The following is a 26,781-nucleotide window of genomic DNA, read 5'->3' as shown; positions in this document are numbered from 1 at the left end:
TCGCCGCCCGTCCCCCCTTGTTGGGTGGGGGGGGGTTTGGGGCTCGGAGCCTTTTCCCCTCCCCCTCCCCCTGCCCTTCCCCCCCCCCCCCCCCACTCCCTGGTAGCCAAGCCCGGGGCCGGTGCCAAGGGCTCGGTGCCGTTAACCCCTCCCTGCCCCCCCCCCATTGACCCCCCCCGAGCAGTGGGGGGGGGGGGGACGATGGAGGGGGGGGGGAGCAGCCGGTGAGGAGCAGAAGGGGGTGGGGGCCCCCCGCTGCCTCCGTCTGCCCCTGACTGGGCCCCATGGGGGGGGCGGGGGGGCCCCTAATGGCTTCCAGGCCTCGAAGCTGCCGCTACCCGGAGCCAAAACCCCCTGAAATCGCCCCAAAAGCAGCCCCGGGGAGGGGGGGACACGGAGGAGTCCGGGACCCAACCCCCCATCCTATTCTGGGGGGGGGGCAGGGGTTCATCTCCCCCCCCTCCATCCCTCCCCCCCCCCAAAACCCAGCCAAAGGGAGGGGCCCATTTTGGGGTTATTTTACCTGATTTTGGCACCGCTCCTTCCCCCCCCCACACGTCCCGTTCGTGTCCCCATGGCCCTAAATCCCGTATCCCCATATCCCCATGTCTCACATCTCTATATCCCTGTGTCCCCATATCCCCATGTCCTGTATCCCTATAGCCCATATTCCCATGTCCCCATATGTCCCTATATATCCCCAAATCCCTGCCCACATGTCCCCATATCCCCATATCCCAGGTCCCTATATCCCATATCCCCATATATCCCCCATATCCCATATACCAAACCCCATACCCCATACCCAATATCCCATACCCCATATCCCATACCCTATACCCCATACCCCATACCCAATACCCCATACCCCATATCCCATACCCTATACCCCATACCCTATACCCTATATCCATATCCTATATCCCATACCCCATATCCCACCCCCCCCCGTTCCACCCCGCCAAAGGGAGGGGGGCGTGGCCACCCCGTTAGTGGGCGTGTCCTCGCCGGGGCAGTGGGCGGAGTCCTCCCCCGTGGCTGGAGTCCCGCAGGGAGGGGGCGTGGCCTGTGGAGGGGGCGTGTCCTCAGCAAGGGGAGGGGGGAAGGGGGCGTGGCCTGGCGCGGTTGGGGGCGTGGCCACGGGGGCTCTTCCCGCGGCAAAAGTGCAGCGGGCGCCAACTTCGCGCAAAGTTTCCCCGCGCGCAGCCGGTACCGGGACCCCCCCCCCCGGGACCCCTCCCCCACCCCCGGGACCCCCCCCGGCCCCCCCCGCCATGCGCCTGCGCGGTTGACACCGCCGCCATGTACTCCCCGTACTGCCTGACCCAGGTACGGCTGCGGTAACGGGGGGGGGGGGGGGACGGACGGGGGGTGTCCGGTACCGGAGGGGGAGGGGGGGGGATAACGGAGGGGGGGGAGGGGGGGTCCTGGTGTCCTGCGTGAGCCCCCCCCCCTCCTCCCGCCTATTGGTTGTAAAGTGATGGAGGGGGGGGGGGAGGTTCCTCCCGTTACCGGTAACGGGACCGGTGCCGGTTCCCTTCGCGCAGCCGCGCAGGTACCGGTTGTACCGGAGGGGGGGGGGGTGGGGATGGAGCTGAGAGGGGTCCCGGTGTCCGTCCCCCCCCGAGGGGGCGGGGAAGGGGCAGCGCTGCCCCACGGAGCCCTCGGGACCCCCCCACGGTCCCGGTCCCCATAACGGGACCCATGGGGGGGGGGAAAGGGGGGGGGGCATCAACGGGAGCTTCACATTAGGGTCGGTATTGGGGGGAGGGGGGGGAAGTTTGGGGGTCACATCTGGGGGTGCCCATGGGGGGGGCACTTCTGGGGGGGGAGGGGGCAGTGCCACAGAGGGGTCCCTATGGGGTCCTTATGGGGGTCCCTTTGGCCCCCTTAATGACGTCACCACCCCCCCCTTTTTGCCCCTTTTCCGCCTCTTTTCGGGGTGGTTTTGGCCCGAAGCCAGAGCCGCTTCTCGAGGCTTCGGCGCCCGCCCCGCACACGCGCGTGCACGCGCCAGCGCCCGTGCGTGCGCACGCGTGGTTCACGTGTGTTCACGTGTGTTCACGTGTGTTCACACATGTGCTCTGCATCCCAACCCATCCCTATGTGCCCCCATTCCCAGCCCCCTTTGGGCCGGTGCCACCCGGGTACCGGTGCCATGCGATGCCCTGGGCACGGATAACGGCACCGCCACCGTCACGCGTGTCCATGGCATGTGCCAGACCCACTCAACCCAGCCCCACACTCTGCTTATGGGCCCTATAGGTCCTCCCCATGGCGAGGCCATAGCCCTATGGGACCCTATGATGGGGTGGGGGGGGGTTTGGGGGGCTTACATCCGGATGCCTCAGGTGGGCTTAGCATGTGCTTGGCCTTACACATGTGTATAGGGGGGGGGTGCGCGCACACGCGTGTGCGACACGTGGCAGAGCATGGTGCCAGGTGCGCGGCACACGCGTGTGCGAGGGGGGGCCCATGGCTGATGCAATCAGTGCCCCCCCCCCAACACCACAATGAGGAATGGGGGGGGGGGTTCACATGTTCATAGCGTGTGTGGGGTGATGCTTGGCACACGCGTGACCAAGCGTGTGCCCCACATGTGCCCCCCCCACCCCCTTACCCCCCATTGGCTGCTGGAGGCATCAATAATGGAGGAGCCGAGGGGGGGGGCCCTGAATTATTGATGGGGCACAAAAAGCTTTCTTGGCCGCGGCTGCACCGTGAGCCCCCCCCCCACCCCTGGCACGAGGCCACGGTGAGGGTCGGGCCCGTTCTGCATTGGGAATGGTGGGAATCAGATGGGGGGGGGGGTGGGATTGGGATAGGGATGGAGCAGGAGTTGGGGGGGGGGGGGGGAATGAGGAATGGGTTGGGAATGGTTTGGATCCCGGACGCCTGCGTCCGTCGGTGCCAAACTGCACCGGCCCCGGCGCTGCGGCACCGCCTGGAGCCAATGCGGCGTGAACCCCCCCCCAGATCAATGCGGTGCAAAGGAGGGGGGGGCTTGGGGCACACACAGACCCCCCCCCCATCCCCTTCCCTTCGCTTTGGCTTCATTCCATTGGGAATAAGGGGGGTCCCACCACGTTCCCGGTCCTGGCATCTCCACGTGGCTGCAGGCAGGGAATGGGCAGGAGGCTCCATCCGCACGCATCCAACAGCCCATAATAACCCAGGACACCCCCAAATACCTCAACCCCCCCCCCCCCAAAAGGAACCACTTGGATCCTGACCCTGGATTCATGGATCCTTTGGATCCAGGGCAGGAATCCCCTTTGGATCCAAGGGATGGGCACCAGCTCCTTCCGCACGCAGCAGACATCCCATAATACCTCAGACCCCCCCAAATACACCCCCCCCCCCCATTCAAACCCCTTGAACCCCCCCCCCCCCCATCTCCCTGCATCCTTCGGATCCTTTGGATCCAGGGCGGCTCCTTCCCTTTGGATCCATGGAATGGGCAATGGGGTCTCCATGCACAGCGCTCAGCCCCCCCCATAACACCTGAACCCCCCCCCCATAACACCATAACCCCCCCCCAACACCCCCCCCCCTTACACCCCATAACCCCCCCCCCCTTACACCCCATAACCCCCCCCCCATCTGCCCCTTCCTTGCCAGAACCATCCGGCACATTCCCAGCATCATCCCGGCCTTGTGCTGGGCTCCCCTGTGGCATCCCCCAACCCCCCCCCCTCCATTCCCTACTGATGGGGTCCAGGATGTGCCCCCCCCCCCCCCCCCCCCCCCCCCCCCCTCATCCCCCCCCCCCCCCGCACGGGAGGGTCTTGGCAGCAGCATCAGGGGCCGCCGGGGGGGATTTTTGGCGGCAATTCCGGCTTTTTTGGGCTCGTTTCTCTCGCGGCGAAGCCGAAGGCCGAGGGGGGAGTTGGCAAAGGAGAGGGGGGAAGGGGGGGGATGGGGGGGGGATGGGGGGGGGGGAGGGGGGGGAGGGGGATAAAGTGTGGGGGGGGGGTAAAAAAAAAGGTTTTTTGGGTTTTTTTGGGTTTTCCTCATTTTTCCCTTTTTTCCCCCATTTTTTGGCCTTTTCCCTCCCGCTCCGGCGCCGCCCCCCCCCCTTCCACCCCCCCCCCCCCCCCCTTTACGCTGGCGCTTTGCCGGGCGCTCGCAGCTGCGGACGCGGCGACGTGGCTTCGCCCCGACACTGCGGCTCAATGCGGGGCCGCCGCAGCCAATGGCGAGGCCCCATTGGGGTCCCCCCCAGCCCCACACCTCACTGTGACCCCCAAGGCCGAGAGTGGGGACCCCCCCACACCCCAACCCCCACTGTTCCCCGTTACCCCACATCCCATCGCCGCAGGATCTGGATCTTTCCATGCTGGCACCGGCACCGCTGCCGAATGGGGCGTTCGGGAGGGGATGGGAGCGGGTTGACCTGGCGGCTCTTTGTCCCTATAGGGGCTATGGGGGGGCCCATGGTTACCCAATGGCGTTGGGTTGACCTGGCGGCTCTTTGTCCCTATAGGGCTATGGGGGGGTCCATGGTGTCCCAATGGCGTTGGGTTGACCTGGCGGCTCTTTGTCCCTATAGGCGACCCATGGTGTCCTGATGGCGTTGGGTTGACCTGGCGGCTCTTTGTCCCTATGGGTGACCCATGTCTGGGTAGTGTTGGGTTGACCTGGCGGCCCCTTGTCCCTATAGGGTGCCTATGGTGTCCAGATGGCGTTGGGTTGACCTGGCAGCTCTTTGTCCCTATGGTGGGGTCATGGGTGTCCTTATGGCATTGGACTGACCTGGCGGCTCTGTCCCTATGGCGGACCCATGTCCATATGGTGTTGGGTTGGACTGGTGGCTCTTTGTCCCTATAGGAGACCCATGGCGTCTATATGGCATTGGGTTGACCTGGCGGCTCTTTGTCCCTATGGGGCACCAATGGTGTCTTCATAGTATTGGGTTGATCTCATGGCTCTTTGTCCCTATAGGGGGACCCATGGTGTCCCTATGGCATTGGGTTGACCTGGCGGCTTTGTCCCTATAGGGAGGTCCTGGTTATCCTAATGGTGCCAGGTAGACCTGGCAGCTCTTTGTTCTTATGGGGGGGTCCATGGTTCAGGTCACTGCCCCCCCCACATCCCCTCTCCCACCCCATTGCCATCAGCCATGGGGGGGACACCCAAGTTGTGGGGACCCCTTCCCATGGCCACAATGGGTGCTGGAGGGCCTGAGGGTGCCATGGGGCAGAGCAAGAGGGGTCCTGGCTACCTTTGTGGCCCCCCATTGCCCCACATCCCCTTCCAGAGGCTCTGCGATGAAAAGGAGGTGGAGGGGGGGGGGGTGCGGGCAGAACCACCGCGTGCGTCCCCCCCCCACTTCCTCACTGTGGTTTTGGGGTGAAAACCGCACGGTTTGGGGCTCAGGGTTGTGGGCAGGAGTGGCCCCGACGGCAAAACGCCCAAATTTTGGTGTTTTTGGAATTGATTTTCTCCATGCACAGAGGGAATTAATTACGGGGGGGGTTGGGGGGGGGGTTTGGCTCCGAGCACAGCGCGCAGGGATTTGGGGGCAGAAACGGAGATTTTGGGCTGTTCCCGCGCCACGGGGCTGCGAAAGTGGCCAAAATCCGGGATTTCCCCCCAAAATCATCCCCCCCCCTTATCCCGGTGTGAGTTTGGGGGGGGGGGTCCCCAGGATGGGGAATGGGGGGATGGGGGGGGGGGGTCCCCGTTGTGTGAGTGCGGCCCCGACGTCCTCGCCCGACCCTGGCGCTGCTCCTCTTGCACGAGGCTTTTGCACGAGGGAGCAGGACCCCCCCCCCCCCCCCCCGACACGGTTTTGGGTGCAGAACGTGGGCTTTTGGGTTCAGAACGTGGGGTTTTGGGTTCAGAACGTGAGGTTTAGCGTGCAGATCGTGGGGTTTTGGGTGCAGATCGTGGGGTTTTGGGTGCAGATCGAGGGGTTTTGGGTGCAGAACGTGGGGTTTTGGGTGTGCAGAACGTGGGGTTTTGGGTGTGCAGATCGTGGGGTTTTGGGTGCAGATCGAGGGGTTTTGGGTGCAGATCGAGGGGTTTTGGGTGCAGATCGTGGGGTTTTGTGTGCAGATCGTGGGGTTTTGGGTGCAGATCGAGGGGTTTTGGGTGCAGATCGCGTGTTTTTGGGTTCAGAAAGTTGGGGTTTGGGTTCAGAACGTGGGGTTTTGGCGCAGATCGTGGAGTTTTGGCTCAGATAGTGTTTTTTTGGGTGCAGATCGTGGGGTTTTGGGTTCAGATTGTGGGGTTTTGGGTGTGCAGAACGTGAGGTTTTGGGTGCAGATCGTGGGGTTTTGGTTCAGATCGTGGGGTTTTGGGTTCAGATCTTGGATTTTTGGTTCAGATCGTGGGGGTTTGGTTCAGATCGTGCGTTTTTGGGTGCAGAACGTGGTTTTTGGGTGCAGAACGTGGTTTTTGGGTACAGAACGTGGTTTTTTGGGTTCAGATCGTGGTTTTTTGGGTGTTTCCTCCCCTTTTCCCCATGTCCCGGCCCCGAACTCCTCCGTGTCCCCCCCCCCCCCCGCTCCTTCTTTACTTCCCCCCCTCCCCTTTTCCCTCCCACCCCCCCCCAATCCCATCCCATCCAATGGGGTGTCCGCTCCCCCCGCGCGCTGCTCTCCCATTGGCTGCCTCCGCTCCGGTCCCGGTGCCAAAAGGGGCCGCGGCGGCTCCGCGCCCGGCGGCGGCGGCTCCGGCTGCGGCTCCGCGGCGGCACCGGGACCCCCCCCCCCCCTCCGGTGTCCCCATTGCTGGGACCCCCCCCCCCATTGGATCCCGGTAACCGGGACCCCCCCCCCGCAGCCCCCGTTAACCCCGCGGCTGTTCCCGTTGTGGGTCCGGTGTCGTCGTTCCCCCCCCCTTTTAAACCGGTTCCGCCCCGTCGGGGCCCGACTGGTGCTGGCCAGGGCCGGGATGAGCCGCCGCGATGGTACGGAGCGAATGGGACGGGATGGGATGGAACGGGATAGAATGGGATGGAATGAACGGGATGGCATGGAACGGGATAAACGGGATGGGATGGAACGGGACGGGACGGGATGGGGTCCGGGAGCGGCGGCACCGGGACCCGATGGAGCCCCGAGCCGGGGGCAGCGGCACCGGGAACCGATGGGGTCGGGAACCGGCTCCTCCCGCTGGTGCTGAGCATCCCTATGGGGACGGGATGGGGCCGCGTTCGGGACCGGGATGCCCCATGTGGGAACGGGATGGGGGGGGGGGAGGTCAGGAGCATCCCATGGGATGATCCCGATGTGCGGGGCAGGAGAAAGGGAGATCCTGTGGGAGAGACCTGTGCAGGATGAGGGGAAGGGGAAAGGGTGGGGTAAGGGGAGGATGAGGGGTGGGATAAGGGGCAGGATAAGGGGCAGGATAAGGGGCAGATGAGGGTCAGGATAAGGGATGGATGATGGGCACTATAAAGGGTAGGATAAGGGGCAAATGAGGGGCGCGATAAAGGATGGATGAGGGGCAGAATAAGGGATGGATAAGGGGTGGGATGAGGGGCAGGATAAGGGATGAGGAGCATGATAAAGGATGGATGAGGGGCAGGATAAGGGATGGATAAGGGGCAGGATAAGGGGCAAATGGGGGGCAGGATAAGTGATGGATTAGGGGAACGATAAAGGATGGATAAGGGGTGGGATGAGGGGCAGAATGAGGGGTGGACGAGCGGCACAATGAGCAGCAGATGAGGGTCAGGATGTGCGCTCATCCCTTGCGATCCCCCTTTGCAGAACAGGGTCCAGGATATGGGTCTGGCTATGGGGCTTCAACCCCACAATCTCCATAGGCAGCATGAAGCCAAGGACCCTGACCCGTGTTTGAGGGTGTGGGTGGACAATACATGGCTCAAGCTCACCCCCCCTCCATCCCCATGTCCCTGTGCCCCACAGGATGAGTTCCACCCCTTCATCGAGGCGCTGCTGCCCCACGTCCGCGCCTTCTCCTACACGTGGTTCAACCTGCAGGCTCGCAAGCGCAAGTACTTCAAGAAGCACGAGAAGAGGATGTCCAAGGAGGAGGAACGCGCCGTCAAGGACGAGCTGCTGGGCGAGAAGCCTGAGGTCAAGCAGAAATGGGCCTCGCGCCTCCTGGCCAAGCTGCGCAAGGACATCCGGCCCGAGTGCCGCGAGGACTTCGTGCTCTCGGTCACCGGCAAGAAGCCTCCGTGTTGTGTCCTGTCCAACCCGGACCAGAAGGGCAAGATCCGGCGCATCGACTGCCTGCGCCAGGCGGACAAGGTCTGGCGCCTGGACCTGGTCATGGTCATCCTGTTCAAGGGGGTGCCGCTGGAGAGCACCGATGGGGAGCGCCTGGCCAAGGCGCCTCAATGCGCCAGCCCTGGGCTCTGTGTGCAGCCCCATCACATTGGTGTCACCATCAAGGAGCTCGATCTGTACCTGGCTTATTTCGTCCATGCGCCTGGTGAGTGGGGGGGGTATGGGGGGGACACACACACCCCATAAGTGTGGGGGTATGGGGGGTCTGAGGGATGCACCCCCCACTTCGCTGCCCCATAGGTTCATTATGGTGGGGGGGGCTCCACACAAAGGGGAGGTGTGTGCCAAAGTGTGTGTGTGCCAGGTGGGCACCGGGGGCTGTGTGTGGGGCAGGGATGGGCACTGGGATCGGGGCTGGAGGGAGCACTGAGCCATGGGTTGTGCCGTGCACCAGGGTCTGCCATTCACTGCCCTGTGCCATGTACCATGCACTGGGCACCGCATTGTGCACCAAGATCTGCCATACACTGAGCTGTGCCATAACCTGTGCCATGCACTGAGCACCGCATTGTGCACCGGGATCTGCCATACACTGAGCTGTGCCATAACCTGTGCCATGCACTGAGCACTGCATTGTGCACCAAGATCTGCCATTCACTGCCCTGTGCCATGTACCATGCACTGGGCACCGCATTGTGCACCAGGGTCTACCATACACTGAGCTGTGCCATAACCTGTGCCATGCACTGGGCACCGCATTGTGCACCCGGCTCTGCCATTCACTGCCCTGTGCCATGCACTGGGCACCGCATTGTGCACCAGGGTCTGCCATTGACTGCCCTGTGCCATACCCTATGCCATGCACTGAGCACCAGGCTCTGCCATGCCCCGAGCCCAGCACCGTCCCCATGCCCCCAGCGCCGGCTCCAGGCTCCTCCCGGCCCCACCGGTGCCGTACCCGGTGCCAGGGCCCTGGCTCCTCGTGCCCATGGAGCTGGGGGGGGGCAGCGCATCCCAACCTGGGCGAGGGGGGTTCATTTGGGGTCCAGAGTGAGGGATTTTGGGCTCAGAATGAAGGATTTTGGGTCCAAAATGATGGATTTTGGGTCCAGAATGAAGGATTTTGGGTCCAAAATGATGGATTTTGGGTCCAGAGTGAAAGATTTTGGGTCCAAAATGAAGGATTTTGGGTCCAGAGTGAAAGATTTTGGGTCCAGAATGATGGATTTTGGGTCCAGAAAGAAAGATTTTGGGTCCAGATTGAACAATTTTGGGTCCAGAAGGAAAGATTTTGGGTCCAGAACGAAGCATTTTGGCTGCTTACAGAGGGTTGGGGGGGCACAACTTGGACCCCATTGGGGCTGCCCCCCCCATATAAACCCCTGCTCCCCCCCCCCCTTATCCCCCCCCTTGTGCCGCTGGTTCCATCCCCACCGCGGCTCCACCGGCGCCGCCAAAATGGCCCCGGTTGGCACCGTGCCCCCGGTGCCGCACGAGGCCCCCGCGCGGCCCTGCCCCCCCCCTGCCCCCCCCTCCCCCCCCATGGCTGTGGGGGGGGGTCCTTGGGTAGCTGCAGGGGATGGGGGGGGATGGGGGGCTCGGTGCCAAACCCCCCCCCCCTTGGCGTAAGATGGCGGCGCCTTTTGGCACCCGAATGGCGCTGCGGCACCGCGGCAAAGGGGACCCTATGGGGACCCCCCCCTATAGAGGGAGCCCCCTCTATAGGGGACCCCCCCTCTGTTTGCGCCCCCATAGGGGGGAGCACCCCAGCTCCATGCTGGGGGGGGTCCGGATGTGCCTATAAGGGCCTATGGGGCGCATCTATGGGGCTCTGTCTATAGGAGTGTTCAGGGGGGCTGGGGGGGGGTGCAGTTGTGGGGCTCTGTGGGGCTCCATAAGGATCTGGCTATAGGGGTCTGCAGGCAGGGCCCATAGGGGTCGGGTGCAGGTGGAGCTGTGGGGTTCTATGGGGCTCTGTAAAGATCTATAGGGTTCCATGGGGTGGGATGGTCCTTCATAGGGCTGCCTCTATGGGGCTCTGGGGGGACTCTGTGGGTCTATAGGACTCATGGGGCTGGAGGGGGCCATAGGGAGCAGTGGGGTGGGAACCCCCCGTTGACCCATGGGGCTGCTATGGGGCTGCTATGGGGCTGGAGACCCACAGAGATACAGGCTCCGGATGGGGAAACTGAGGTGGGGGGGTCAATCCATGGGGTGGGGCCCCCCCAGAGGTCACGACCCTGCTGACCCCACGATGGGGTCACCATGGGGGGAGGGGCAGCTCCTCTTCTGCCCCTCCCCCCCCGGGGGGGGTGTTCCATAGGATGGGGGAGGGGAAAACATGGGGGGAGGGGGGGGGGGATCCCCCAAGTGTTGGCAATGGGGGGGGCTCCCCCCCCCCAGACCTCCGCTCCCCCCCCATCCAGCACAGACAATGGCGCCTTTGTTGGCGCTGCCGTTGGCGGGGGGCCAGCGCATTCCTGGCCCCCATCCCAGCCCCACGGCGGCCTCGGCCCCACTGAGGCCCCCCCCGGCCCCCTGCCAACACCAACCCCCCCTTTGGCTGCTGCATCCTCAGCCATGGGGCACCTGATGTGGGGCGAGGGGGGGGGGAACCGGATGGACTGGGGGGGGTCACCTCGAATGACCCCATGGGGATGAGGGGCTCTTGGGCTGATGGGGGGGACCCCATTGGGGGGGGTCGCTGTTACGGGGGGGGGTGTGGGGTGTTCTATGGGGGGGTCCTGACCCATCCTTCCCGCAGACTCCGGCCAATCCGAAACGGGAAACCCACCCGGAGATGCAGACATCAAACCACTGCCCAATGGTGAGAGCACAGCGAGACCCGTGCCCCATATCCCTATATCCCATATCCCCATTTCCCTATACCCCATATCCATATATCCCATATATCTTATATCCCATATCTCCATATCCCATACCCCCATATCTCTACATTCTATATTCCCATATTCCTATATCCCATATTCCATATCCCATTTCCTATACCCCATATCCCATATCCCCATACCCCATATCCTGTATCCCATGTCCCTGTGTCCCCAGGGCACCTGAGCTTCCAGGACTGCTTCGTGACGTCAGGGGTCTGGAATGTGACGGAGCTGGTGCGAGTGTCCCAGAGTAAGTGGGGAGATGGGGGGGGGGGATATGGGAATGGGGGATATGGGATATGCGGATGTAGGTATATGGGGACACGGGGGTATGGATATGGAATATAGGATATGGGGAATAGGGGATATGGGGGTATGGGACATGGGAAATGGGGATATGGAATATGGGATACGGGGATATGGGGATATATGGAGGACATGGGATATGGGGGATATGGGAAATGGGGATATGGGTTATGGGGGATATGGGGATATATGGGGGACATGGGATATGGGGGATATGGGATATGGGGGTATGGATATGAGATATGGGGTATATGGGACATGGGATATGGGGAACATGGGATATGGGGATATGGGAAATGGGGATATGGGATATATGGGACATGAGATCTGGGGATATGGGGTATGGGACATGAGGATATGGGGGGTCTGGGGGTGCTCGGTGGGGGGGCTCCGCCTGTGACCCCACATCCCCCCCATTGTCCCCCAGCCCCAGTGGCGACCGCGTCAGGCCCCAACTTCTCCCTGGCCGACCTGGAGAGCCCAGGGGGCTACTACAACATCAGCCCCGTGGCCCTGGGCCGCCGGCCCCTGGGCCCCCCCAGCGCCAGGTACCCCCCCCCCCCCCCCCGCAATGGAACCTCCCGTAACCAACCCATAGCCCCAATGGGACCCTTCCATTGAGCCCCTGCCATGGGGGTGACCTCCCCCTGCCCCACAGTGGCCCCAAGCGCCCCAAGGCGCTGGATGAAGGGGACCTGGAGGGACCCGGGGACGACGTCTTCTACCCCGGGCCGGGCCGGTCCCCAGCCCCCGGCAGCAGCCAAGGACCGTGGGGGGGGGACGTCGATACCGGTGGGTGACAATGGGGGGTACGGGGGGGTAATGGGGGGGGACCCCTCAGAGCTTGGCCTCTAAATGGGGAGGGGGTTGGGGGAGTCCATGGGGGGGTGGAAAGGGGGGAAACGGGTCCATAGGGGGAGGGACAACGGGGGGGGGTACGGGTGGATATGGGGTGGTGATGGGGAGGGACACCCCAGAGCTTGGCCTCTAAATGGGGGGGGTTGGGGGTGTCCAAGGGGGAATGGGGAGGGGGGGAAATGGGGGGGTTATGGGGTGTAATGGGGGGGTTATGGGGTGCGGGGTGGTGATGGGGGGGACCCTCAGAGCTTGGCCTATAAATGGGGGGGGGTTTGGGGGAGTCCATTGGGGAAAGGGGGGGGTACGGGCTGATATAGGGAGGGTTATAGGGAGGGACAAAGAGGGGGGTAATGGGGGGAGTTATGGGGTCCAGGGTGGTGATGGGTGGGACCCCTCAAAGCTTGGCCTCTAAATGGGGGGGGGATGATGCTGGGAGGGTCCATGGGGTGTCGGGGGGGGGGGGTTCGGGTCCCCCCCCAACACCCCCCCCCCCCCCCCCCCCCCCCCAGGTCCGGCCTCGCTAAAGAAGTCGGGGAAGTTGGATTTCTGCAGCGCCCTGTCCGGCCACGGCGCCCCCCCCCGCATGGCCTTTGGCCACCACCCCCTGCCCGTCCTGGCCGGCGTCCGCCCCGGTGAGCCCCCCCCCCTCCCCGACGTAATGGTGCGTGCCTGGGCCCCATTGGGCTCTATGGGGACGGGATGAATGGGAGCGCCCATTCCCAATGATGGGGGGGGGGGTTGGCACCGCGGGTGTGGGTCCTGGCGCTCAGGGTCCTTGCAGGCAGCCCGAGGGCCACGGCCTCGGCGCTGCACTTCCCGTCGGGGTCCCTGCTGCCGCAGTCGAGCCCCTACTTCGCGCACCCCACGATCCGCTACCACCACGGGCAGGACTCGCTCAAGGACTTCGTGCAGTTCGTCTGCGCCGACGGCGCCGCCCAGGGCCCCCAGGTGGGACGGGGGGAACGGGGGGGGACGGGGGGGGACGGGGGGGACGGGGGGCAATGGGTGCGGATGGAGCCGTCGGAGCGCAAGGGATGGGGATGGAGCCGTCGGATGCAGAGCCAGGCACTAGGACCTGCGCGCTGCGAAGGGAGGGGAAGGGGGCGTGGCTTGTGTGGGGTATGGGGAAGGGTGGAGGAGGAGGCGGAGCCTGGAGGTGATGGAGGGGCGGGGGCTGTATGCAAATGAGAGGGGAGAGGCGGAGTCTGTATGGAAATGAGGCCGGGCAGCTGTGTTGGCTGCGGAGATGGGGTCAGGAACGGGGGGGGGACACGATCGGGACACCCCCAAGCCAAGACACCCACAATGGGGACCCCCCAAACCGAGACCCCCATAATGGGGACCCCCCAACCGAGGACCCCCAAGCAGGGACCCCATAATGGGGACCCCCCCCCAACCTGAGACCCCCAAGCAAGGACCCCCACAATGGGGACCCCAAAACCCGAGACCCCCAAGCAGGGACCCCCATAATGGGGACCCCCCCAACGAGGACCCCCCCAGGCCCCATTGAAGGCCCCCCACCGGTGCCCATCACCGTGTTCTCGTTGCAGCCCTGTGGGGCGCAGGGCAGGGTTGGGGGGGCTGCAGGGGCCCCCCTGGCCCGGCCCCTGCCCCTGCCCCCTCTGGAGCACAAAGCCCCCAGCGGCCCCCAGGGCGGAGCGGCCGCTGCACCCCGTAAGTGCCCGGCACCCATTGAACCCCACTGCACCCCATTGAACCCCATTGAACCCCACTGCACCCCATTGAACCCCATTGAACCCAATTGCACCCCATTGAACCCCATTGAACCCCACTGCACCCCATTGAACCTCATTGACCCCCACTGCACCCCATTGAACCCCACTGCACCCCACTGCACCTGCAGCCGGGACCTGGGATTTGGGGGGGGGACACACACGGGTGTGGCGTGCAGGGGGGTGTAAGTGGGGTGCAGAGGGGTGACATGGGGTACAATGAGGTGCTATGGGGTTCGGTTCAATGGGGTGCAGTGGGATTCAATGTAGGTCAGGGGGGTTCAATGCGTTTCACTGGGGCTCAGTGGGGTGCAGTGGGGTTCTCAGTGTAGCTCCATGGGGTGCAATGGGGCTCAATGGGGTGCAGTGGGGCTCCATGGGGTGCAATGGGGCTCAATGGGGTGCAGGTCTCGGTGCCACAAGCGGCCGCATCAGCCCTGGGGGTCCCCAGCAGCAGCCCCATTGACCCCAATGGGGGGGTGTTGTCATTGGGGGGGTGCCCCACGGGGACCCGGCTGCCCGTGCTCCATCACCTCCATCACCGGCGCCTCATCCACCCCATTCCCAGCTCTTCCTCCTCCTTTTCCATTGTTCCCCCCCCTTTGGACCCGATCTGGGGGGGGGGGGGGGGGGGCACAGGATGTTGGGGCCTCATTTCTTACCCCCCCGGACCTGGATTTGGGTCCTGGAAGGGACACGGAGGGTCCTGCAGTGTCCTTTGCTGGCTCCATCCTATGGGGGTGACATGGATATGGGCACAATGGGGGGGGGGCTACAGGTAAGTGCTTATGGGGTGGGGGGGTCTTGGTGCCATGCGTGTGATTGGGGGGATGGAGCAACACACATGTACATGTGAACATACATGTGAACAAACACATGTGAACACATGTGTTCCCCTTCCGCCTTCACCAGCCGAGGTGCATCATATGTGTCACACACACGTCATATGTATCACATACGTGTCACATAGGTGTCATATATGTCAGACGTGCCACATAGGTGTGACATAGGTGTCACACACGACGTACGTGTCACATACATGTCACATGTGTCACGTTATATGTGTCAAATGTGTCACATTTCACATGGGTGTCAGGTGTGTCACGTAGGTGTCACACGTCACACATATCACACATATCACATGGGTATCACATACATGTCACATACATGTCATGTGTCACACGTGTGTCACATGTGTCACATACATGTCACATATGTCACACACATAGCATGTGGCACATGGGTGTCACACATGTGTCATACATTTCACGTGTGCCACATACGTGTCACACGCATCGCACATGCCACATGCATGTCACATACACTTCACATGGGTGTCACATGTCACATACGTGTCACACACATCGCACATGCCACATGCACATCACATACACTTCACATGGGTGTCACATGTCACACACGTGTCACACACATCGCACATGCCACATGCATGTCACATACACTTCACATGGGTGTCACATGTCACATACGTGTCACATGGGTATCGTGTGCGTCACATACATGTAACATACATATCACGTGTGTCACATCCGTGTCACACGCGTGTCCCGCTCTGCCCGCAGCATTCCCAGCGTCAGGCACCACCGCTGCCCCCCGCCTTGTCGGCCTCGGACCCCGCGACGGCAACTTTCTGACCCTCCCCCAGCAGCAGGTACGACCCCCCCCCCCACCATCAGGGTCCCCCCCATAGAGAATGGGGTCCCCCCCCCAACCATCGGGGTCACCCCATAGAGAACGGGATCCCCATCATCGGGGTCCCCCCCATAGAGAACAGGGTCCCCCCCCCCAACCATCGGGGTCACCCCATAGAGAACGGGGTCCCTCCATAGAGAACAGGGTCCCCCCCATCAGGGTCACCCCATAGAGAACAGGGTCCCCCCCATAGAGAATGGGGTCCCCCCATTTGGGGTCCCCCCATAGAGAATAGGGTCCCCCCTATTGGTTGCCAGGGCAACAAGAGGTGACATCATCCCATAGGGATGCGGGGGGGGGGGGCTCGTTGCCGTGGCAACCACCCCTCACCATCACCACCACAGTGGTCCAGGGGTCATGACCCCCAGCTGGGCTCCCCCATTGGCCCCACAGAGCCATGGCACGACGCCCGATTGGCTGGCTGCCCTGTGGCGCCGGCTTGTGATTGGCTGGCACTGGAGCGGGCTGCAGCGCAGGCCTGGAGCCAATAGGAAGGGGGGGAGCGAGGGCTGGCAGCCAATGGGGACCTCGGCTGGCCAACCCTATTGGCTGGCACCGGCAGGGAGAAGGGGGCGGAGCCAGCAGCTGATTGGCTGGCACCGGTCAGCCTTGGCAGGCTGCAGGCGCTGCGGCGGGATGGAGAGCCCTGATTGGTCGGGGTGCGGTGGTGCGGTTGCCAGGCAGCCAATGGGGTGGCAGTGCAGCATCCCGGGGGGGGGGTGTTGGCACCGAGGATTGGGTGGGGCACCCACCCTGCATAGAAGCCAGCCTCCCATTGGCTGCCGGCCACGAGCCGGGTGTTGAGGCTGGGCCTATGGGAGGGGGGGGATGGGGGGGGGATCAGAGGCTATGGGAGGGGTGAAGGGTGTGACGTCATGTGGCCACGCCCCTTTACCCCCCCCCCGTTCCCATTAGGGGGGCAGGGGTCATATGGGGTCAAAGGGGGTGTGGCCTCATCTGACCACGCCCCCTCCCAACTTAATCCCACAACCCCCCCCGTGTCTTTTATGGGGGTCAATGGGGGGGGTCGGAGGGGGCGTGGCCTTGCCCTGACCCCGCCCCCTCCCCCCCCCCCAGTCCTGGTTCCTCTGAGGCCGCCCCCGGATGAGGAGAATCCGCAGGAAAAAAAAGGACAAAAACCCACAAAAAAAGTCAAAAACGACGAAAAACCCCAAAAAAAGCACCCACAGCCCCTCCCCCCCCCGGCCATTACCCCCCAACCCCCCCCTCCCCCACCCCCCCCCCGCCCCCCCCCCCCCGACGTGGATGAGGGTTCGGCCTCTCTGATGTGTCCCCTCCCCCACCCCTCCCCAGCCCCTCCCCCACCCCCCCAGAGGGGGGGGAGGGGTTAAGCCCCTCCCCCCCCCGCCCCCCCCCCTTGCACACGCGTGTGCCCCGGTCACCAGCACTCGCACACGCACCCACACGCGTGTGTTGGGGGGGGGGGGGTCACGTGGGGGGGGCTCCCCCTTGCTGCAGGTCAGTGAGTGGGGTGGGGGGGGGGCCCAAAACACCCAAAAATCCCCCAAAATCCCCCTCCCCCCCCCCCAAAAAAATCACCTTTTGGGGCCCCCCCCCCCCTCCCCCCGCTCATTTTTTTAATTAAGTGCAATTACCCCCCCCCGGGGCGAGGCCCCTCCCCCACCCCCCAACCTTTGGGGTCCAACCCCCCCCACTTTGGGGTCAAACCCCCCCCCCCCCCTCCCCCCATGTTGGTGTCCAGCCCCCATATTTGAGGTCAAACCCCCAGATTTTGGGGTCGTCGCTCGCTTGTTTGGGGTCCAACCCCCCCCATTTTGGGGTTAAACCCCCTCGTTTTGGGGTCCAACCCCACTTGGGGTCAAACCCCCCCCACATTTGGGGGTCAAACCCCCTCCCCTCCATTTAGGGTCAAACCCCCCCCCTTTTTTGGGGTTAAAACTGCTATTTTTTGCTCCAATCTCCCCATTTTGGGGGTCAAACTCCCCCCCACTTTTAGGGTTACCCCCCTTTTACCCCCCACCAGGGTCAAACCCCCCTCCCTTTGGGGTCAAACCCCCCCTCTTCGGCCCCCCCCCACCTCTCCAAGTGCTTTGGGGGGAGGACCCCCCAATTTTCCTCTATTTTGCACCTCCCCCCGCTCATTTTTGGGGGGGTTTCATCACTTTTAGGTCACTTGAGGGGGGGGGGTTGGTGGGGAGGGGGAGGGTGGATTTTGGGGCCGTTTTCCTCAGTTTTGGGGGTTTTCTGCACCTTCGGTTGATTTTGGGGGGGCAGTTTGGGGGGTCCAGCCCCTCCCCCCCTCCCTCCCCCCCCCCCTATTTTGGGGTCACATGGACCAAAATTGCGTTTGCCTTAGACCCCCCCCCACGTGCCTTCCCCCCTCCCCATGGACCCCCCCAGAACGAAGCCCCTCCCCCCGTTTTCACGCCCCTCCCCCCTCCCGCATTGCCCCTCCCCCACCCTATTGCCACCCCTCCCCCCCCCTCCATTTTACCCCCCACCTTGGGGCCCCCACCAGCAATGGGGGCCCCCAACATTTGGGGACCCCCCCCACCAGCAATGGGCCCCTCCCCCCCCCCCGCCCTTCCCCCCACTTCGGCTCCCCCCCATTGGGGTGGGGGAGGGGCGATGTCCCCCCCATCCCCCCCTCCCCCCCCTTTGCACCAGCGCCGCACATTTGGGGGTGTCCCCCCCCCCCTCCCCCGCCCCATTTAGAGCGCCCCTCCCCCCACACCCCGCACGTGGTCGTGACGTCATTTCCCGCTGGGGGGGCTCGGCCCCTCCCCCCCTCCCCCCCCCCAAAACACGAGGGGGGAGGGGAAAAAAATTATGGAAAAGGGGCAAAAAGAGGAAAAAAAAAAAAGGAAATAAAAAAAAAAGTGTCGGAGCCGCCGCGCGGGGGGGGGAGGGGAGGGGGGGGAGGGGATGGGAGGGGGGGGGGGGGAGGGGAGGGGGGGGACGGGAAAGGGGAAGTGGGGGGGTCCCGTGGTGCCAGCGTTCCCAGTGCTCCCATAGCTCCCAGTGCCCCAGCACTCCCAGTATTCCCAGTGCCCCCAATACTCCCAGTATTCCCAGTATTCCCAATTCCAATACTCCCATTATTTCCAGCATTCCCATTATTCCCAGCGCCCCCAATACTCCCAGTTCCTCCCAGTGTCCCCAAGTGCCCCCACCACTCCCATTGCTCCTTGTATTCCCAGTGTTCCCATTGCTCCCAGTGTCCTTATTGCCCCCACTGTTCCCAGTGTCCCCATCGCTCCCAGTGTTCCCATTGTCCCCATGGCTCCCATTGCCCCATCGCTCCCATTGCCCCATGACTCCCATTATCCCCATTGCTCCCAGTGTTCCCATCATTCCCATCGCTCCCAGTGTTCCCAGCGCCCCGCCCCCATCCCCGTGTCCCATCAGGTGACCCCCCCCCAACTTCCCCTTTCGGGGCCATAAAGCGGCGGAGGGACCCGGGGGGGGGGGGGCGAGGAGGGACCGCGGAGGTGGGTGCCGGGGGGGGTGGGGGGTTGGGAGCATCCACGTGGGGTCTATGGGGGGGGGGGGGGTCAGGACACTCGGGACCCCCCGTGTCCCATAGATGGGGTCAGGATCCCCCCGTGTCCCATAGATGGGGTCAAGATCTCCTCTATATCCCATAGATGGGGCCAGGACCTCCCCCGTATCCCATAGATGGGGTCAAGATCTCCCCTATATCCCATAGATGGGGTCAGAACCCACCCCGTATCCCATAGATGGGGTCAAGATCCCCCCGTATCCCATAGATGGGGTCAAGATCTCCCCCATATCCCATAGAAGGGGTCAGGACCTCCCCATATCCCGTAGATGGGGTCAGGACCTCCCCATATCCCATAGATGGGGTCAGGACCCCCCTATCCCATAGATGAGGTCACGATCTCCCCCATATCCCATAGATGGGGCAGAACCCACCCCGTATCCCATAGATGGGGTCAGGATCTTCCCCATATCCCATAGATGGGGGTCAGGATCTCCCCCATATCCCATAGATGGGGTCAGAACCCTCCCGGCCCCATAGGACCCATAGGAGGGTGCTGAGACCCATAAGAAGACGCTGGGACCCCCAGGACCCCCCTTACCCCATAGACCCCCCCCCCCTTTTACCCCATGGGACCCATAAGTGTGGGTCACCCCCCGCAGATGCTGTTGCTGCTCTGGGTGTCGGTGTCGGTGACGGCGGCGTCGGGGGGGGGCCCCGGGGGGGGCTCGGTGCAGTTCCTGGCGCTGGGGGACTGGGGGGGGGTCCCGGACCCCCCGTTTGTGACCCCCCGGGAGGTGGCGACGGCAGCAGCTATGGGGCGAGCGGCCGAGGAGCTCGGAGCCGACTTCGTGCTCGCCCTCGGGGATAACTTCTACTATGATGGGGTGCGGGACGAGTGGGACCCCCGCTTCCAGGTACGGGATGGGGGCGTCCAATGTACCCCTATAGGGGAGGTGATTCCAATGTAACCCAATGGGGGGACCCCCGCTTCCAGGTACGGGATGGGGGGGTCCAATGTGAGCCAATGGGGAGGGAGGTTCCAATGTAACACAATGGGGGGGGGGGGTCTAATGTACTCTAATGGGGGGACTCCCGCTTCCAGGTACGCGGTGGGGGAGTCCAGTGTAAGCCAATGGGGGGGGAGGTTCCAATGTAACCCAGTGGGGGGGTCCAATGTACCCCAATGGGGGGGTTTCAATGTACCCCAATGGGGGGCGGTTCTAATGTAACCCAGTGGGGGGGTGTTCTAATGTAACCCAATGGGGAGGTACCCGATGGGGGGGTTCCAATGTAACCCAATGTGGGTGATTCCAATGTAACCCAATGGGGGGACCCCCACTTCCAAGTACCCGATGGGGGGGTCCAATGTACCCCAATGGGGTGGCCGGTTCCAATATACCCCAATGGGGGGTGGTTCCAATGTACCCCAATGGGGGAGGTTCCAATGTACCCCAATGGGTGGCCGGTTCCAATGTACCCCAATGGGGTGGCCGGTTCCAATGTACCCCAATGGGGGGTCCCCATTCCCCTGCCCCCCAGGACACCTTCGAACGCACGTTCACGGCTCCAGGGCTCCGCTCCCTGCCCTGGTTCGTCCTCGCCGGGAACCACGACCACAACGGGAACGTCTCAGCCCAGATCGCCTATGGGCAGCGCTCCCCCCGCTGGTACCGGCCCCTGACCCCCCCCCCGGGCTGCGGGTGTGACTGCCCATGGGGACCCTACCTGTCCCTATGGGGTCACTATGGTGTCCCTTACCTGTCCCTATGGGGTCCCTATGGGGTCACTATGGTGTCCCCTACCTGTCCCTATGGGGTCCCTTACCTGTCCCTATGGGGTCCCTATGGGGTCCCTTACCTGTCCCTATGGGGTCCCCTACCTGTCCCTATGGGGTCACTATGGGGTCCCCTACCTGTCCCTATGGGGTCACTATGGGGTCCCTTATCTGTCCCTATGGTGTCCCTATGGGATCCCCTACCTGTCCCTATGGTGTTCCTATTGTGTCCCCTACCTGTCCCTATGGGGTCCCTATGGGGTCACTATGGTGTCCCTTACCTGTCCCTATGGGGTCCCCTACCTGTCCCTATGGGGTCACTATGGGGTCCCTATGGTGTTCCTATTGTGTCCCCTACCTGTCCCTATGGGGTCCTCTACCTGTCCCCATGGGGTCCCTATGGTGTCCCCACGATGTCCCCACCCCTGTCAGTGTCCTGCAGGCTCTCCCCCTGTTGCTGATACAGCCTGTGCCTGGTGCCGGCTGTCCCCAAGTGTCCCTATGATATCACTGTGGTGTCCCCAAGTGTCCCCAAGTGTCCCTGTGTTGTCCCTATGATATCCTTGTGTTGTCCCTATGATATCCCATTGGTGTCCCCAGGTGTCCCCATGGTCTCTATCCCTGCAGGCACTTCCTGTACTACTGGTCCAGCCTGTGCCTTGTGCTGGGCTCTCCCCACACGATCCCTATGATGTCCCCGTGCTCTCCCCCATTATCCCCACACTATCCCTATGATGTCCCCGTGCTCTCCCAGTGCTATCCCTACGTTATCCCTATGTTATCCCTGCTCTCCCCCCGCAGGCACTTCCCACACCCCTACTACAGCCTCCACCTGTCCCTGTGCTCTCCCCCGTTATCCCTATGTTATCCTTATGTTATCCTTACGTTATCCCTATGTTATCCCTATGTTATCCCTACCCTATCCCTATGTTATCCCTATGCTCCCCCCAGGCACTTCCCGCACCCCTACTACAGCCTCCGCCTGTCCCTCCCTGGCACCAACTCCTCAGCTCGGCTGCTGCTGTTGGACACGGTTCTGTTGTGCGGCGGCACCGACGACTTCACCTCCGGTCCCGTTAATGGTCCCGGTCCCGGTCCCGGTCCCGGTGCGGCCCCGACGGCCTCGGCCCAGCTGCGCTGGCTCCAGCGCCGCCTCTCGGCCGCCGCCGGTGACCGGTTCGTGCTCGTTGCCGGTCACTACCCGCTGTGGTCCGCGGGGGAACACGGACCCAGTGAGTGTCTGTACCGGAGCCTGCGGCCGTTACTGCGGAGGAACCGGGTCACCATGTACCTGAGCGGGCACGACCACAACCTGCAGGTGAGGGGGGGACGGGGGGTGCACGGGGGGCACCGGAGAGAGCCCATAGAGACATATGGGGGGCACGGAGCGATGCACGGGGGTAGGGAGACATGGGGGGCACGGGGACACCATAGAGATGTGGGGGGCACTGGGAGCCCATAGAGATGTGGGGGAGCTATAGATATCCATAGAGACATGGGGGGGGGGGCACAGGGACCCAGCGGGGACACGCCTAGGGGTGCTATAGATACCCCATAGAGACATATGTGGGGGGCACTATAGAGACACCAGAGAGACATGGGGGGGCACAGGGACCCCATAGAGACATGGGGGGGGGCACAGGGACCCGGCGGGGGCAGACATGGGGGAGCTATAGAGATATGGAGGGGGCACAGGGGCCCCATAGAGACACATAGGGGCACTATAGGTACCCCATGGACACATGTGGGGCCCATAGGTACCCCATAGACACATACGGGCACATAGGGACCCCATAGAGACATATGGGGTGGCATAGGTACACCGTGGACACACGTGGGGGGCACTATAGAGACCCCATAGACACACGTGGGGCCCATAGATACCCCATAGACACATATGGGGGGGCATAGGTACCCCATGGACACACGTTGGGGGGGGCATAGGTACCCCATAGACATACATGGACTCATGGGCACCCCCTAAACACCCCCATGGGCACCCCATAGACACCCCCATAGAGCCCCTCAACACCCCCTTAACCTCCCCATGGCGGTGTTGGTGGTGCCCACACTTCCCCTATTGAGACCCCACCACCTACCCCCCCCCAATACTTAAATGGGGGGTCCCCATTTCCTGACCCCCCCTTCTCTCCCCCCCCCAGTTCCTATGGGAGGGGGGGGTTGGCTACGTGGTGAGCGGCGCCGGGAACTTCATGGAGGGGTCCAAGCGTCACGGGGGGGATCTGCCCCCTGGCTCCTTGCGCTTCTTCTATGGGGCCCCCTCCTCCCCCGGTGGGTTCGTCCACGTGCGCCTGGAGCCCGAGGCTGCCACCGTCACCTACCTGGAGGCCACCGGGAGGATCCTGCACCGGGAGGTGCTGCCGCCCAGGGGGGTGTGAGACACCCCCCGGACCCCAGTGGTACCGGCCTGGGGACCCCTATTGGTGACCCCATTGGTACCGGCCTGGGGACCCCCCATTGGTACCGGCCTGGGGACCCTGAGCACCCCCCCTGAACCCCATTGGTACCGGCCTGGGGACCCTGAGCACCCCCCCTGAACCCCATTGGTACCGGCCTGGGGACCCTGAGCACCCCCCCCCGAACCCCATTGGTACCGGCCTGGGGACCCTGAGCACCCCCCCCGAACCCCATTGGTACCGGCCTGGGGACCCTGAGCACCCCCCCTGAACCCCATTGGTACCGGCCTGGGGACCCTGAGCACCCCCCCCGAACCCCATTGGTACCGGCCTGGGGACCCCCAGCGCTGACCCCCATTGGTGACCCCCCATTGGTACCGTCCTTGGTAACCCCCCCATTGGTGACCCCATTGGTACCCCCCAATGCTGAATCCCATTGGTACCCTCCTTGTGACCCTCCCCATTGCTCACACCCAGTGGTACCTTCCTTGGTGCCCCCCCATTGGTGACCCCGTTGGTACCTTCCCTTGTGTAACCCCCCCTTGGTGCCCCCCATTGAGCCCCCATTGGGGTAAATCCCCCTTGGCACTCCCCATTGCTGCCCCCCCTTGTTACCCCCCCCTTGGGGTACCCCCTCCTTGGTACCCCCCTTGGTGCCCCCCCATTGACCCCCATTGGGGTACCCCCCCCTTGGTACCCCCCCATTGACCCCCATTGGGGTACCCCACCTCTGACCCCCCCATTGCATAGCGGAGAGGGGGGGGGGACGACGACCCCATGACCTCAGTTGACCTCAGGGACCCCTCCCCCCAATAAAAGCCTTTGATCGAAGCCGCTGTCACCCAAAATCGCCGCTTTTCACCCCAAAAGGGGGGGGGGGGGGGGGGGGGGGGGGGGGGCCGCCCTCTCCCTCTGCTGATTGGTTGAGGGCCTCGTCTCCGTCGGCCAATAGGAGTAGAGCGCGCGGGCGGAAGTGCCACACCGGAAGGGGCGGGACAGAGGCACTTCCGGGTGGGAACGCGGCTGGAGCGGGCGGTGAGCGCGGAGCACCCCATAGACCCTAAATACCCTTTATAGGGCTCTAGATACCCCTTATAGGGCCCTAAATACCCCCTATAGGGCCATAAATACCCCCTATGGGGCCCTAGATACCCCCTATGTGGCTCTAAATACCCCCTATGGGGCCCTAGATACCCCCTATGGGGCTCTAAGTACCCCCTATGGGGCCTAAAGCACCCCTGTAGAGCCCTAAAGCACCCCTATAGAGCCCTAAAGCAACCTCTATGGGGCCTAAAGCACCCCTATAGAGCTCTAAACACGCCCTACAGGACCTAAAGCATCCCCTATGGAGCCCTAAAGCACCCCTATAGAGCCCTAAATACCCTCTATGGGGCCTAAAGCGCTGCCTATGGGGCCTAAAGCACCCTTTATGGGGCCTAAAGCACCCATATAGAGCCCTAAATACCCCCTATGGGGCCCTAAACACTCCCTATGGGGCCCTTGCACACCCCCTATGGGGTCCTGTGTGTGTATGTGGGGTCCCCGTGACCCCCCCGGTAACCGGCTCCATCCGGTCCCACAGCCAATGGGACGGCGCAAGTCCAAGCGGAAGCCGCCCCCCCAAGAAGAAGGTGACCGGGACCCTGGAGACCCAGTTCACGTGTCCCTTCTGCAACCACGAGAAGTCATGTGACGTCAAGATGTGAGTCTGGGGGGGGGAGGGGGGGATGGACCGCCCCTCCCCCCCCCCCCATGTGTGTGGTTTTGGGGGGGTCACCCCTGGTTTGTGCCCTGCCCCCCCCCAGGGACCGGGCCCGGAACACGGGGGTCATTTCCTGCACCGTCTGCCTGGAGGAGTTCCAGACACCCATCACTTGTATCCTTACTGGGAGAGCCTCTTGTACTGGGAGCAGCCCTGGTTTTAATGGGAGACCCCCCTGCTATACTGGGAGCAGCCCTGGTTTTAATGGGAGACCCCCCCCCGTTGTACTGGGAACAGCCCTTGTTTTAATGGGAGACCCCCCTGCTGTACTGGGAACAACCCTTGTTTTAATGGGAGACCCCCCGCTGTACTGGGAGCAGCCCTTGTTTTAATGGGAGACCCCCCTGCTGTACTGGGAACAACCCTTGTTTTAATGGGAGACCCCCCCGCTGTACTGGGAGCAGCCCTGGTTTTAATGGGAGACCCCCCCGCTGTACTGGGAGCAGCCCTTGTTTTAATGGGAGACCCCCCTGCTGTACTGGGAGCATCCCTTGTTTTAATGGGAGACCCCCCTGCTATACTGGGAACAGCCCTTGTTTTAATGGGAGACCCCCCTGCTATACTGGGAACAGCCCTTGTTTTAATGGGAGACCCCCCCCTCCTTTAATGGGAGCATCCCTTGTTTTAATGGGAGACCCCCCCGTTGTACTGGGAGCATCCCTTGTTTTAATGGGAGACCCCCCCTATACTGGGAGCATCCCTTGTTTTAATGGGAGACCCCCCCCTCCTTTAATGGGAGCATCCCTTGTTTTAATGGGAGACCCCCCCCGTTGTACTGGGAACAGCCCTTGTTTTAATGGGAGATCCCCCCGCTGTACTGGGAGCAGCCCTTGTTTTAATGGGAGATCCCCCTGCTGTACTGGGAGCAGCCCTTGTTTTAATGGGAGATCCCCCCGCTGTACTGGGAGCAGCCCTTGTTTTAATGGGAGATCCCCCCGCTGTACTGGGAGCAGCCCTTGTTTTAATGGGAGATCCCCCCGCTGTACTGGGAGCACCCCCCCCTGCTTTAATGGGGGCGTCCCCCTGCTTTAATGGGAGCACCCCCTCTGCTTTAATGGGGGTGTCCCACTGCTTTAATGGGAGCACCCCCTGCTTTAATGGGAGACCCCCCTGCTATACTGGGAGCACCCCCTGCTTTAATGGGAGCACCCCCCCTATACTGGGAACAATCCCCCTACTATACTGGGAGCATCCCCCCACTATACTGGGCCACCCCATTCCCCCATTAGAGCCTTAACCCCCCCCCCACTGAGACCTCTCAGAGCCTGTGGATGTCTACAGCGACTGGATCGATGCTTGCGAAGCTGCCAACCAGTAACAAGGGGGGGGCCCCAGTTCCCCCCCCCCCCAGCATCAGCCCTGGACACTGGGAAGGGCTTAAGGACACTGGGAGGGGGGGGTCACGTTCCCCTACCCCATTATGGGGGGGTCATTCCGGTTTGTAGCTCTGTGGCCCCTATGGTGTCCCCCCCCCCAACCCATAGGGATGGGACCCCCACTTTGGGGATGTCTTTTGGGGGGGGGTGTCAGTGAATAAATGCCCTGGTGGGGCTCAGTGTTCTTGGTATGGGCTGGAGCCCCATTGGGATGTGTGGGGCAGCCCCCCCAGTGCCCCCCCCCCAGTATCCCATAG

The 26,781-nt window shown here is 63.1% G+C and overlaps 3 protein-coding genes across 7 annotated transcripts; all 3 read left to right on the top strand.

Moving 5' to 3' along the window:
• Positions 1-1,264: 1,264 nt before the first annotated feature.
• On the top strand, positions 1,265-16,907 carry NFIX (nuclear factor I X). Of its 5 annotated transcripts, XM_034072025.1 has the most exons (11): positions 1,265-1,329; positions 7,881-8,412; positions 10,972-11,034; positions 11,274-11,348; positions 11,832-11,952; positions 12,063-12,196; positions 12,772-12,894; positions 13,044-13,210; positions 13,813-13,936; positions 15,579-15,667; positions 16,786-16,907. In XM_034072025.1, the coding sequence occupies exons 1-11, from the start codon at positions 1,303-1,305 to the stop codon at positions 16,798-16,800; spliced, it is 1,470 nt and encodes a 489-aa protein (XP_033927916.1). In that variant the 5' UTR covers positions 1,265-1,302; the 3' UTR covers positions 16,801-16,907. The 5 variants fall into 5 exon arrangements, with proteins under 5 accessions (XP_033927916.1, XP_033927915.1, XP_033927914.1 ...); XM_034072024.1 differs by lacking the exon at positions 13,813-13,936 and having other exon boundaries at positions 13,151-13,210; XM_034072023.1 differs by lacking the exon at positions 13,813-13,936 and having other exon boundaries at positions 13,103-13,210.
• Positions 16,908-19,821: 2,914 nt separating this feature from the next.
• On the top strand, positions 19,822-23,458 carry ACP5 (acid phosphatase 5, tartrate resistant). Its single transcript, XM_034072092.1, has 4 exons — positions 19,822-20,109; positions 20,735-20,862; positions 21,921-22,287; positions 23,132-23,458. Exons 1-4 carry the CDS (start codon positions 19,822-19,824, stop codon positions 23,366-23,368), a joined length of 1,020 nt encoding a protein of 339 aa, XP_033927983.1. The 3' UTR covers positions 23,369-23,458.
• Positions 23,459-24,971: 1,513 nt separating this feature from the next.
• Positions 24,972-26,715, top strand: ELOF1 (elongation factor 1). The gene is given in 4 exon segments (XM_034072036.1): positions 24,972-25,001; positions 25,003-25,088; positions 25,192-25,262; positions 26,402-26,715. Coding segments are annotated over 4 exon segments (252 nt in total). The 3' UTR covers positions 26,467-26,715.
• The last annotated feature ends 66 nt before the right edge of the window (positions 26,716-26,781 follow it).

This window comes from Melopsittacus undulatus, chromosome 23 (genome assembly GCF_012275295.1).
Source record: "Melopsittacus undulatus isolate bMelUnd1 chromosome 23, bMelUnd1.mat.Z, whole genome shotgun sequence".
NCBI lineage: Eukaryota > Metazoa > Chordata > Aves > Psittaciformes > Psittaculidae > Melopsittacus > Melopsittacus undulatus.
This window is presented reverse-complemented; position numbering and strand designations above follow the sequence as displayed.